This window comes from Hypomesus transpacificus, chromosome 26 (genome assembly GCF_021917145.1).
Source record: "Hypomesus transpacificus isolate Combined female chromosome 26, fHypTra1, whole genome shotgun sequence".
Lineage (NCBI taxonomy): Eukaryota > Metazoa > Chordata > Actinopteri > Osmeriformes > Osmeridae > Hypomesus > Hypomesus transpacificus.
The window spans coordinates 7,507,270-7,520,058 of NC_061085.1; the positions used below are offsets into that span (position 1 = coordinate 7,507,270).

Below are 12,789 nucleotides of genomic sequence, written 5' to 3' on the forward strand. Positions count from 1 at the left end.
TAGGCAGTGAACTGTCACCTTCTTAACTCCCAGCCCGTGCAGCATTTATAGAGCAGCGCTGGTGAAGGGGTAGGATGCTGTAGCTGGTGATGACAAGGGTTAGTGGGTGGGGAGGATTTAAGGCCAAGCATCAAACTCGAGCTAGCTTGATTACTCTCTCACCCAACAGAGCTGATAGGCGGAGTGAAGAGCCGGGAAGCCAGCCAATGTTGTGCTGCTGTGAGTGTGTCAGCCTGGTCGTAAGGGGCCGAGTCCTCTGCTTTTCAGTCCAAACATAGGCCTAAACTGTTTAAGCCGATGCTGCTCTCTGTTGGCAAGGTCTTACATTTAAAAACTCAACCCAAATATATGTCAACGCGTTGTAAGACGGGTCAGTTATGTTTTTATTTTATTTTTATGACAAGAGGATTAAAACAACGGAATTTTAAGTGTCAATGTCACCAGGAACTTGGTAAATGTCTGCTTAAAAAAAAAAAAAAACACTGATGCATGTCACGTGACTTTCTGTCCTGGAGATATTCTTCCTGGAACGTTTGCTAAAAGAGTAGCTTTGTCATTCAGGGCTTGTTTTAGTCTGTAATAACAGGCTTTTATGAAATATCTTACTTGCTTTTGTGGTCAGTCTCAGTCAACATTTTATTTCAAGGGACGCCAGTTTTGTGTGCAAATGACAAGACCAGCTAATTTGTTGTCTGGCTAGCTCTCAAATTAAACTATTGCTTGCTGTGTTAGCAAGCTAGCGTGATTTTGTACAGTAAACTGTGATAATAATTTTTAAAGCCTTCTTGTTGGCAGAACACCTTGACTTCCATCTAGGATTTGACCTGTAGAACCATGGCGAATTTGCTCTCGCTGCAGTTCAGTGCCTCTCTCAGAAAATATGGGAGTCTAAAGCCTCTGAGGACTGCTACAACGTTACCCATTGATAAAAGACGTTACAGCAGCAAAGATGGATCTACTTCTGAGTATCTGCACAAAAGTATTGTGCCGTCTATGCATTATCAGAAGAGTTTACCCAGGTAAGCGCACAGCAAGTATCCGTTTATAGTACCCAGCAATATAGGCTAATGATACAATGTATTTATTATTTTGTATGTATTTCCCATGCTAATTACCTATTAAGCGTTTAGTTATCAAAATATTTGATTATTTAGAAGAAAGGGTGACTCCTTGTCACTGGAAAAGGAATGTAGGTGAAAGGGCAAAGGGATATTGAACGTTGACACATATGGCCAACAGAGGACGGTGTTTCACATACAGCATGCTATTGATCCATTGTTTCTATAGGCTACCAATTCCAAAACTGGAAGACACAGTCAAGAGATATTTGGCAGCTCAGAGACCTCTCCTTGATGATGACCAGTTCAGGTGAGCACGCAACAAAAAAAAATCTACAAATAAAGCATTGATCAATCATGAGGACACATTCACGACTCTAAATGCTTATGTCTTCAGTAAAACAGAGAAGTTGGTAAGGGACTTCCAAAGTGGTGTTGGGAACCAATTGCACGAGGAGCTGGTGGCTCAGGACAAGCAGAACAAGCACACAAGCTACATCTCAGGTTAGCCATGGATCTAAAACGCAGTTGAATCAAATTATTTTGTGTATCCAAAATCCCTGTGTATGTGGTCTTTTCAGATTTTGCAAAGGGTTGTAAACAAAGTGTGGCTCTACGAAAATAAAAACGAATAGAAAATGTGGGAATTTGAGGATGATTTGACAACCAAATTGAAAATAAATTCTTTTTTTCATTTCATTTCAGCCCCTTGGTTTGACATGTACCTGTCCGCAAGGGACTCTGTAGTCCTAAACTTTAATCCCTTCATGTCCTTCAACCTCGACCCCAAGACGGAGTACAATGACCAGCTAGTGCGAGGCACGAACATGGTGTGCTCGGCTGTACGGTTTATGAAGACCCTCCGTGCTGGCTACCTGGAGCCAGAGGTATTCCATCTGAACCCAGCCAAGAGTGACACGGTCAGCTTTAAAAAGTTCATTCGCTGGGTCCCCTCCTCCCTGTCATGGTACGGGGCCTACATGGTGAACGCCTACCCCCTGGATATGTCCCAGTATTTCCGTCTATTCAACTCCACCCGTATCCCCAAGAAGGGACGGGACGAGCTCTTCACAGATCCTAAAGGGCGCCACCTACTGGTGATTAGGAAAGGCCACATGTATGTGTTTGATGTGGTGGATCCTAACGGGAACCCGGTGAAACCTGCGGAGATCCAGTCCCACTTGAAATACATCCTGTCTGACCAAACTCCAGCCCCCGCCTATCCTCTGGGCTTCCTGACCAGCGAGAACCGGGACGTATGGGCCGGACTGAGAGAGAAGCTCCTGGCTGCCGGAAATGGAGAGGCGATCGGTAGTGTCGACAGTGCCTTATTCTGTCTGTGCCTGGAGGACGAGAACATGCGAGACCACATTCACATCTCCCACAACATGCTGCACGGGGACGGCTCTAACCGCTGGTTCGACAAGTCGTTCAGCATAATCCTCGCCAAAGACGGACAGGCGGCCATCAACTTCGAGCACTCCTGGGGCGACGGCGTGGCCGTCCTCCGCTTCCAGAACGAGATCTTCAAGGACTCCACGGAGAAGCCTCTGGTCCATCCCGGCTCCTCAGCAGCGGTGGTGGACTCCGCTTTTGCTGTGCGCCGCCTCCAGTTCAACCTCGACGGCGAGCTGGAGACTGGGATCGCCAAGGCCAAGGAGAACTTCGATTCGGCCGTGTCAAAGCTCACCATCGACGCCATGGAGTTCAAGAAGGGCGGGAAGGAGCAGCTGAAGAAGAAGAAGCTGAGTCCAGACGCCATCGCTCAGCTGGCGTTCCAGATGGGCTTTCTGAGGCAGTATGGGCAAACCGTGGCTTCCTACGAGTCTTGCAGCACCGCGGCGTTCCGTCATGGCCGCACAGAGACCATCCGGCCCGCCACGGTCCACACGCTGCGCTGTGCTCAAGCCTTTGTACGTCAGCCAGGGAAGCACAGTGTGGAGGAACTGCTGGGCCTGCTCTCCGAATGCTCGAAATATCACGGGCAGCTCACCAAAGAGGCGGCCATGGGTTAGTGCACAGCCGTTTCACAAAATGGGAAAAGTGAAACGGGTTTCATATTTGAGATGGCGAGGGCAGGTTAAAAAAATCCTCATTTTAATTATTCTTCCTGTTCTTGTTTTTTCTCCACCAGCCCAAGGGTTTGACCGGCACCTGTTCGCAATGAAGTATCTGGCCAACTCAAAGGGCCAGCCACTACATGCCCTGTACCAGGACCCGGCATATGCAGCTATTAATCACAACATCCTGTCCACCAGCACCCTTACCAGCCCTGCAGTTAGCTTGGGAGGCTTTGCCCCTGTGGTGCCTGACGGTTTTGGGGTAGGCTACGGTGTCCATGACGACTGGATTGGCTGCAACGTGTCCAGCTATCCAGAACGTAACGTACACGAGTTCTTGCAGTGTGTCCACAAGTCACTTGAGGACATCTTTACTGTTCTGGAAGGAAAGCCTCTCAGCTAAGGAAAGGGTTTCATACAGAGATCACTAGTGCAGGGAAATTATGAAGTTCTGTAATACAATGAGGTGAATTTTAGGGCTGTGTTTCTCAACTACTGATCTTCAGACCATCACTGCTCAGGTGGTACAACCATACCCGCAGACTAGGTGACCTCATCTGTCTGAAAGGAATAGGTTGAAAAATACTGTTTAAGTGCACTTTGTCCAGGTTAAGGACTAACACAAGTGTGGGTTGAGAGAAGTGTTGTTAAATGACATCACAGCAACTTATACTATTGGGTCAGCAAAGGTTAAAGTAGCAGTTCAATATTCAGTCCACTTTTGCAGTGAATTGAGCAGGGCAATGTGTTCTTAGCAATATTTACTATGAATGTCAAGTTGGAGAAACCACATCTGAGTGAGTTTTTTTTTTTTGCTTATAGAATTACATTTATGCCATTCATAACCTTGATGAAACTGTGTAGGTGTATGTACATGCCTTATTGAGTCAAATGAATAAATGTTTACTTGAAGTCAATTCTGCTAAATGGCTTGCCACAATTTCTTGTGACATAAGGATCAATGCCTTTTTTCATAATATAACCTCAGATCTTTGCTAATGATGGGGCATTTTTATGGATCATGAATCTAAAGCAGTTGCACACAGGCAAACAATAAGAATGTATGAAAACTTGAACTGAATTTTTAAATAAAGCTCCATGTGTCCATGGTGGGATATATCAGTGTCAATACTAGGGTATGATCCATTTCTTCAACTGTCCATCTGGCAACATTTAAAGAGACAAATGTTTTCTCAATCATTTATTTAAAATAAAAAATAATCAAAAGTAATATACAAAAGGTCATACAGGCTCGAACTCGTAACTAAAACAATTCCAACGAGATTATCATCATCTTAAATGGGCTTGATTTTGAAGTGTAGGCCGATCAGACTGAAGACGAGACATTTCAGATCTTGCACCAGGTAGTAAAACACCCTGAGGCCTTCTGGATCCCTGCAAAACAAGTGTTATTTTTAGAAGTGAGACCAACTTGACAAGGACCTCATTATTCTAGCTGTGCCCATATCTTACAACCACCATAATGTATTTTACTTACTTGGACTGGTTGACATCAATCAAGGAGCCAATCTTTGAAGTTGTGAAAGAAATGTGCTCATCCCCAATGACAATCTCAAGCTCCTGGTTGGGTGAAGATAAAAGGTTCTTTATTTCAGTTTTCAATAAAATGGCATTAAGCTCACCTGGTATCCTCCATGCATTGAACTTGGCCAAATACCTGGGTAAAATAGCAATACATCGGCTCCTTATTTTTTTAAAAATCTGACAAACCTGTCTGCCAACTCTATCAGGAGGCGGCCACAGTGCATCGTCTTCCTTAGTGATCTCGCTGTCGTCGATGATCCTCTTTAGCTCTTCCATTACACTTTTATGTACATAGGCCTGTGAGGAAAGTAGTACATAAGGCATGCTGCGAGTACGTACTTTATAATGCAATATTTTTAATACAGTAGCAGAAAATAAATAATTGTTTGCAGTTCTTAATGCAAATGTTCGTCTAATGATTAACGCTAATGATCAATGAGATTGTTATTGAAGCGGCCCCCGCTTCTTCCATTCAGACACGAACCTCTTTTCTGATCATCACGTCGTTTTTGTAGTTACTGTTGTTGGCGTACCTCAACTTGCCTGCAATAAAATAAGTCATGAGCTCTATGGTAAAAACAGCTACAGTAACAGCGGTATTAAGCTCAAGTCCATTCGTTTATATGGTTATTAGCTAGTTAGCTTAAGCTTAACCAGCAAGCGTATAATGGAAACTCAAAAGTTCAAACTAAATCTATTACTGCTGAAGTCTACTGGTGTTAGCAAGCTTCCTTGGATAAGCTAGACGGGACACAAAAAGCAAATGTTTCGACAAAATAAAGTTAGTTAACACATACTAGAAAACTAACACGCAGATAAATAACTATCGGCTGTGTAGCTAGCTAGCTTGAATTTCTGCAAAAGTTAGTTAGCAATTAGGAAGCTAACGCATATAACACGTAACAGTTAGCTTGCTAGCCAGCCATCCCCCCAAAAACCTAGCTAGCTAGCACACAGAGCCGTGGTGGTAGCAGCTACACTGCTAGTTAGCTTGCTCAATGAAATTGCCGCCTAGACAAACTTACCGTCGGGTCTGAACTCAAATTCCAGAAACTCGTGGCCAAATTTGCCCTTATGCCCAACATAGTATCTCAAATAGAAGTCACTCGTTGACATAATCAAATCGCCTAAAGTGTTTGCCGGATCAAACCAAAGGAAGTACAACGTAACTCTGCAGCCCTTGTGCTGTGATCAAAAGCTAACCTCGCTGGTCTACCGCCTCACATGAACAGTGCGCCTGCGCCCGGGCGCCTCTTTGTGATCTCATATTCGTTGTCGCAAGAAAATGGCGTAGTTCCAAACAGCAGACTTACCTGAGTATTTCTAAATCTGTGAAAATATTATAATAAAAAATAAGGCATTTCTAAATGTAATTTCTAAATACATTTAGCTTAAATAATAGCTGCAAATTACCCCAAAAGAAGTAGCTATCATTACCTACAGCAAGTCATAAAACGCCTCCAGTTTTGTTAATTGTTTTGACTGCAGACTGGTCTGCCAATGTCAAGAACACACAGAAATTTCTTGTCACAAACTTTAATTAATTGGAACCATGTAATTAATCTGAAATCTAATTTGTAATTATTTGAAACTAAAATAAATAACTTGTGTATTATCAATATAGTATCTGCACAAATGGAGAGAGCAAAAAAATATCACAGACAAAATGTGCTTGCATGTGTTTGATATGATTATAGACTCAAAATAATCCAATAAATGATAGGTGATGACAATGATACACGTTGCATTAGCTGTGTTTTGTGCTCATTTTATTATTTTAGTGCTTTAACCTATAAATTCAAATGTTCACAGTGTTAAATCCTGTGGGAGATTTGAAGGTATAGAAGCTATACAGTCCATGCAGCATTACATGGTTTATTATATTGACCAACAGTCTGCAGTTTGGTTTTTATTCCCATGTAAGCAAACCATGTTTTTAAATATTTAAAAGGCATGTCGGTAGATTTATGCACAGATAAACTGTAGTATATCAGTAAGATTAAAGTGTGTTCATACACAATTTAGGCTGTCTTGAAAAATGTGAACAAAGGTATAATTATGAACATGAAGTTATCCTTTGCAAAGGAGTGGTAATCTAGAGGAAGGACATATTACAAACATTTCAGATCAATTAATCAAATTTTGAGAATCAATAGATAAGTAGCAGATTTTAAATGCATAAATGTTCAGTTCACATCACTTATAAAAACCTGAGGATTTCCATGCCTACTGATACCTCATGTAGTACAGGTTTCAAGGAGAGAACTTCAATATGATAGGACTTATTTATTCTTTGGTGGGGTGGTCCCTAGACAAAACACCACTCGGCACAAGGATTGTTTAACAAAGTAGATGAACGCTTTTCAGTGTTGGTGTAGCAGGACAAATTATAACATTTAGATCAAACTGTGTAGAGGCAGCACACAGAGACATTTTACAAACTGTTCAAGAGCAACATCGGCACCAGAACACATTAGGTTCAAAACAAAACAGCTTTTATTCATAAAGTCAAGTAGTTTCGTTTATATCCGTGTAAAACACAAAGTTGCATTGTTTCTAGGATTTTGTCAGCAAGGCAGTTAACCTGAATAGGGCCTGAGAAAATGCATAAATAAGAACATGCCACAACAGCACTACCCTGTATTCAAGGCTTATAATATAGAATACATGAGGTTCTGCAAAATTAACAACCCATTACTCCCAGTGTATACTCTCAGCTGTTGTCTGGTGGAAAGTACAAAAAGGATCACATTTGTCACTTTCCCACAAACAGCACACACCTTTGACCAAAACTGATTGTTGATTAAAGTTGAAAACAACACCCACAATTCACCCTGTTCCTCTATTCTGACTACAAACAAAACAGTGAGCAGACATCCAAAGAAAATACCTAACTACTCAGATTCACAACTTTGACCTAGTTCCAAAGTTTCAAAACAAGGAATAAATCCTACTCCTAACACCCTGCATTTCTTTCTTTAGTAAAAATATGCAATGTATCAAATGCGGCCTTAAGGAATAAGGAGAAATATTCAGTTTCTCCTTAGTATTCTTCAGTATTCGGACAAGGTATGGAAAGTTAGTATGTACAGAATAGCACTTCCCTCCATTCATCAATCCATCCAGCTGTCCCTGGCACTACCAGAGAGGCAATGCAGTCAGTGTGGCCGACTGCTGGACTCAGACGCCTGGCGTTTTCTAGGTGTACTGTGCCCATTGAGGAAACCATTCTGCCGCTTGGTCAAACCTCCATTTAGAATGTCTTGGATGTGCTGAACTATAAGATTTATGGCAACTGCAATCAAACACATGGGAGAGCATAGTGGACATCAAAAAACAGTACAGTTACAGTATGAACAAAAGACAACAGATTCACAATTAATTTGATGGTACATTTTTGGACAATTGGTTTTGGATGTCATATGAAAACCCCTAACATTAGTAGTGATTACTTCTGAGTAGTCCATTAAATTGTAAAAAATTAGCCTTAGACCTTTTTTTAGGAGGTATCTGACATTGACCTTGTGATTGCAAAACAAAGACAGTGTTTTGTCTTGAGAATATTTCAGAGTATCTAGTTCTCTGCCGTGTGCGGGTCAAAACTGTTGAACAAGCCAACAAGGCTCAGTGACGCCTCAAAAAGATAAGAGGAAGAATAAAGAAAAGCTGAAAAACAAAGACATTCATTTAGTGTCATGAACCCTTTTACACATCGTTGTTATCGTCAGTCCCGCAACCATTTGCACATCAGCAAAGTACCAATCTGGTACTCACCCAGATTGTCAGCTCCTCTGGGAATGATAACATCAGCATACTTCTTCGTCTACACCAAAAATGTGGAAAAATACACGTCAAATAGATCAGAATTGAAGAACTCAAAAAATTTAAGTGTAATTCGTATTTCTTGGTACTACTGACTGGCAAGCAGAACTCCTCAAAGGCAGGCTTGACAAAAGTTATGTATTGTGCCAGGACTTGCTCCAGGTCCCTTCCTCGTTCACTGATGTCACGGAGCACTGGTGAATATAGGGGGAGGGACTGTCACTATAACAATAACGTCTGCCTTCATACAATGTCTGTGCACACACAAGTAAACAAGTACACTGAGTGGTTTACCTCTGCGTGACAGCCGTGTGTCTGCATCCGTATCCACAAACAGCTTCATATGGAAGAGATCCCGGATCTCCTGGGAGTAGAACATTAGGATTCCCTCGAACAGCACCACGTCTGCAGGGTACACCGTCACCGTCTCCTCTTTCCTGTGACAAATCGGTAGGACAAAGCATTCAATGCTGCTACCATAGAAACAGGCTGGTCTCCAATCCAGTTATTCTCCCTTTCCAAAACTGTCGGCCATTTTTATTGCTCATTCCTAATAACCGTGCTAGCTTTACACTCACCTGGAATGGGTAACAAAGTCATACACAGGGATCTGCACCGTTTTCCCCTCTATGATGTCCCATAGGGTCCTGACAATAAGCTCGTTATCAAATGCATCTAGTGAGGATAAAGGAAATCATGGTCAAAACCATAGCCATTTGATTACTGTCAGTCTTTGCCAGTCCATAGGATACAGATATACTCTAGTATGTTAACCACAGGTGGACAGGCTGTGTGCTGTACTTGTTTGACATGCTCTGCTGTGCTGCCAGATTGTGCAGCCAGCCCCCACACGCAATGTGAGAAACTGAGACAGCCGGCTGCTGAAGTGACAAAGACACCAAGCTACTGAAAGACAGTGTTGGAGAGGAAGAAAAGAAAGAGTGAGAATGTGTGTAAGGGTGAGAGTGTGTCTTTGTGTCCGTGTGTGTGTCTGTGTCCATGTGTGTCCGTGTTTGTGTGCGTGTCCGTGTGTAGCGGGACTGGCTGAGTGACTGAGTGAATGAGTGAGTGGCTGAGGACTTACCTGGGTGGTCAAAGTTGAACTGGCCCTTGAGAGCCTTGGATTTCTGCTCTGGAATCAAGACCTTGTAGAAACTGTCTTGACTGAGAATGGCCACCTGGCGTTGGTGATGGTCAATTTTGTTCTGACCAAGCAGCTCCATGATCTTACTGCAGACTGAAGACTAATCAGTGAATGAAGAAAAAACAACAAAATACCTGTAATTGTTTTCCTAAAGATGAAACTGATTAAATCAAATGAGCTTTTGTAAAACATAATCATAAAAAACAGCAAATCCCAAAATATATTTTTGTTGACCCATGGGATTTAGAAGACAGATGACAACTGCCATGATCCTATAATACTGTAGTTTTAACAACAGTCAGTAAGCACAGTGTTGAAAAACAACAACAGCAGGTGCACTTTGCAGTCTTTCCGATAGAATAACTTAAATTTGGGCAAAGATGACACACAGTGTGAAAAGTAGTTGTAATGAAGAGCTATGCAGTTTTATTTGGTCTACTGCACAGATATATCAGCAATTTTCAAGGCTGATGGGAAAATCCTGAGATGTTAAGACATAGTTAAATAGCATCACTATTATGTAATTATCAGTCGGCAGAGAGGAGAGATAACACTAGTCAACAATAATGACCAGAACAAGAAAGAAGTGATTATTTTGTTAATTATCTCTGAGGCATAGAAGTTATAAAGCATGTAGAGACAGAGATGAATGGTGTTACATACATGTATCATTGATAAACTGTCATTATGTTGTTTTCTAAGGCCTATGCCTGCATAGCCATAAGTTAGTTATTTGTAAAATGAGACTAGGAAATGTCTGGGACACTAGTGTAGGTTTGAGGTCACAATGTCACCAAAGTTTACAATGCCATGCAACAAGGAAAATGGAATATGGCCAGTGGTTCTATGAACTATCTAAAGACTCAACAAAAGCTATCTAAAACCATGAATGCAGCGTTTTCTTGTCTGTGCTTGCAAAGTTTATATTGATTGTCACCCCCCTGACATTTCTTAACGTCAAGTGCGGTCAACGTCGAGTAAAACGTCCCATATTGTGGTCCTGTTTAACTGCCCTTCATTCCTGTATTCATTGTCCAGTCATCTGAAATGTTCAGATGGAGTGTATCAGACACCTGCACCTTACAGATCTGTAATAAATACTTAGATTTAGTCTTGAACTTGTACTTGGCAACTGACTTCATTGACTTGGTACTTTCACAGCAATGGGGTAAAACAAGAGACTTATTCAGTTGGGCATCAGAACTTGTGAGAAGCTGTTTGAGCGTGTGACTGATTCATAGCCAGATGTTATTGTCTTATGTTTGTGTATCAAAGATGGTTAGGTTGGTGTAATGGTTGTTTGTTTTAATAAATATGAGTTTGAAGGACATTTAACCAGTTTAAGGATTGATTCTCTGAATAACTTCGACCACAGTATACAGGAACTCATGTGGCGCCAATAACCATTAAGTGGATTACAAGAACGTTGTGAAAACTTGGATGAACACATACATGGATACATAATGGTAAATTATTCGATTTCTTCCACACTAAAAAACAACTGCATATATGAATATTCAAAAATATGTTTTCCACGCTGCGCACTAGTAAGTAAATACTTGTAGCATATAATCTTGAGTGCCTTCTTGATGACATACAGCCAGGGCCGTAACTACCATTGAGGACACCGAGGTCGTGTCCTCGGTATTTTTTTTCGTATTTCTGTTTTTGTTGTTGCTTAAGACTCAATAAGAGAAAATGGCCATATTTAAATAATGTAATTTAAAAAAATTCCGGGGGAGCATGCCCCCAAACCCGTCTAGAAGTTCTGACTCATGACCTCAGTATTTTTTGGGCCCTGCGTACGGCCCTGCATACAGCCATTAGAAAAATAAGCAAACACAAAACCACACAGACAGACTTGTAGAGATGCCCACAAGAGACATGCAGAGTAGATGTTTTTTTCCCCGTAATTGACTGAACAGGTGCCTATTTCAGTTACTCTCTTCTGGGAAAGGACAGTAACAGGAAATTTAACTGATTTAGCTGATAGTAGATTTTTGGGGTTACCCCCATATTCCTAACATGACATATGTTATCAACGTGCAAACTCTTCTAACTTGAAAATTGTAATAGTTTAAGTACTCCAATTGCAACGTTATTGTACGCTTAAAAAGAGAGTATGGGGACATACGCGATAGTTTACATAGACTCGTTACCAGACGCTGAAAGCAATGCAGCAGCAGCAGCCAGGCGCAGCATCCTTGTGTTTTGCTACTGCAACGTTATGTGGGAGCATGCACGTTGCTCTGTTATGAGGCAAGTGTGCCACTGACCCCTTTCTTATGTATTATGGCGGTCAGCTGTTTTTCATCACTGTGAATCAATCAGTTGCTTCAGACACGCGTGGTGGACGACGAGAAGGATAATTACTGCTTATGGATCTCTATCTATTTATTACATTGTTCTGAATCCGGATTGAAGAATGCAGAGTCGGCTTTGACTAAGCCCGTTTTTGTGTGGTCCCCGTTTACTTTAACATTAATTAAAGTAAGATGTGCAGGGGTATAGGCCCAATATTTGCTTTTAAGGCCCATTGTGGGATTTGGAGTGTCGTAAGCTATGAATATTTAGTAAAGTAATTCTTAACTAATCATGATCTGTTAACAGAATATCACGTTATTTTCCACATACATGCACGCTGCCAATCAACCACTGTGACAGAGAATTTGAAAGGGAGGGGGGAAGACAAAAGATTACGAAATCGCCCAAACGTGTTAAATGCCAACCTTGCCGCTGGCAGTCCCTCCAGCAACCCCGATCAGAAAAGGATGCCAGTTGACATTCTCGTTTTCGGCGTGGCTGTCCAGCCTTGTCTCAATGTCGCCTGCCATGCTTGCACTAAAAGCATTTGGACGCTCGTAGGTGGTTTTACTCAAATCGCGCTCCGCCTCCTACCAACAGCAGTGCTTATTATTTGCTGTTCAACCATATTGAGGCCTACATCGTGAACGTCAATTATAGATAGGCTACTTGAATATCGTTTTACATTTAAGAATGTTTTGAGTAAAGGGTTTAAATATATGATCAATTTGTAGATGTGTATAGGCTGACATTTAGACAAATGTTAAGAAAACGCATTATAGGCTGTAGCCTATATTCTTTCAATTCTTATAGGCTATTCTTTTCTTATGTCTCATTGTGTTCTCACAGGGATCAT

The 12,789-nt window shown here is 41.6% G+C and overlaps 3 protein-coding genes across 5 annotated transcripts; 1 reads left to right on the top strand and 2 right to left on the bottom strand.

Moving 5' to 3' along the window:
• Positions 1-281: 281 nt before the first annotated feature.
• On the top strand, positions 282-4,045 carry cpt2 (carnitine palmitoyltransferase 2). Of its 2 annotated transcripts, XM_047049894.1 has the most exons (6): positions 282-370; positions 796-1,019; positions 1,288-1,368; positions 1,456-1,562; positions 1,764-3,068; positions 3,193-4,045. In XM_047049894.1, the coding sequence occupies exons 2-6, from the start codon at positions 835-837 to the stop codon at positions 3,519-3,521; spliced, it is 2,007 nt and encodes a 668-aa protein (XP_046905850.1). In that variant the 5' UTR covers positions 282-370; positions 796-834; the 3' UTR covers positions 3,522-4,045. The 2 variants fall into 2 exon arrangements, with proteins under 2 accessions (XP_046905850.1, XP_046905849.1); XM_047049893.1 differs by lacking the exon at positions 282-370 and having other exon boundaries at positions 500-1,019.
• Positions 4,046-4,306: 261 nt separating this feature from the next.
• magoh (mago homolog, exon junction complex subunit) lies at positions 4,307-5,915 on the bottom strand. The gene is made up of 5 exons (XM_047049660.1): positions 5,689-5,915; positions 5,148-5,206; positions 4,850-4,960; positions 4,617-4,699; positions 4,307-4,513 (listed from the first exon to the last, which is right to left on the bottom strand). Exons 1-5 carry the CDS (start codon positions 5,777-5,779, stop codon positions 4,414-4,416), a joined length of 444 nt encoding a protein of 147 aa, XP_046905616.1. The 5' UTR covers positions 5,780-5,915; the 3' UTR covers positions 4,307-4,413.
• Positions 5,916-6,612: 697 nt separating this feature from the next.
• uck2a (uridine-cytidine kinase 2a) lies at positions 6,613-12,568 on the bottom strand. Of its 2 annotated transcripts, none has more exons than XM_047049701.1 (7): positions 12,359-12,568; positions 9,570-9,729; positions 9,064-9,160; positions 8,780-8,922; positions 8,582-8,679; positions 8,438-8,486; positions 6,613-7,958 (listed from the first exon to the last, which is right to left on the bottom strand). In XM_047049701.1, exons 1-7 carry the CDS (start codon positions 12,461-12,463, stop codon positions 7,822-7,824), a joined length of 789 nt encoding a protein of 262 aa, XP_046905657.1. In that variant the 5' UTR covers positions 12,464-12,568; the 3' UTR covers positions 6,613-7,821. The 2 variants fall into 2 exon arrangements, with proteins under 2 accessions (XP_046905657.1, XP_046905659.1); XM_047049703.1 differs by lacking the exon at positions 6,613-7,958 and adding an exon at positions 8,000-8,329.
• Positions 12,569-12,789: the final 221 nt, after the last annotated feature.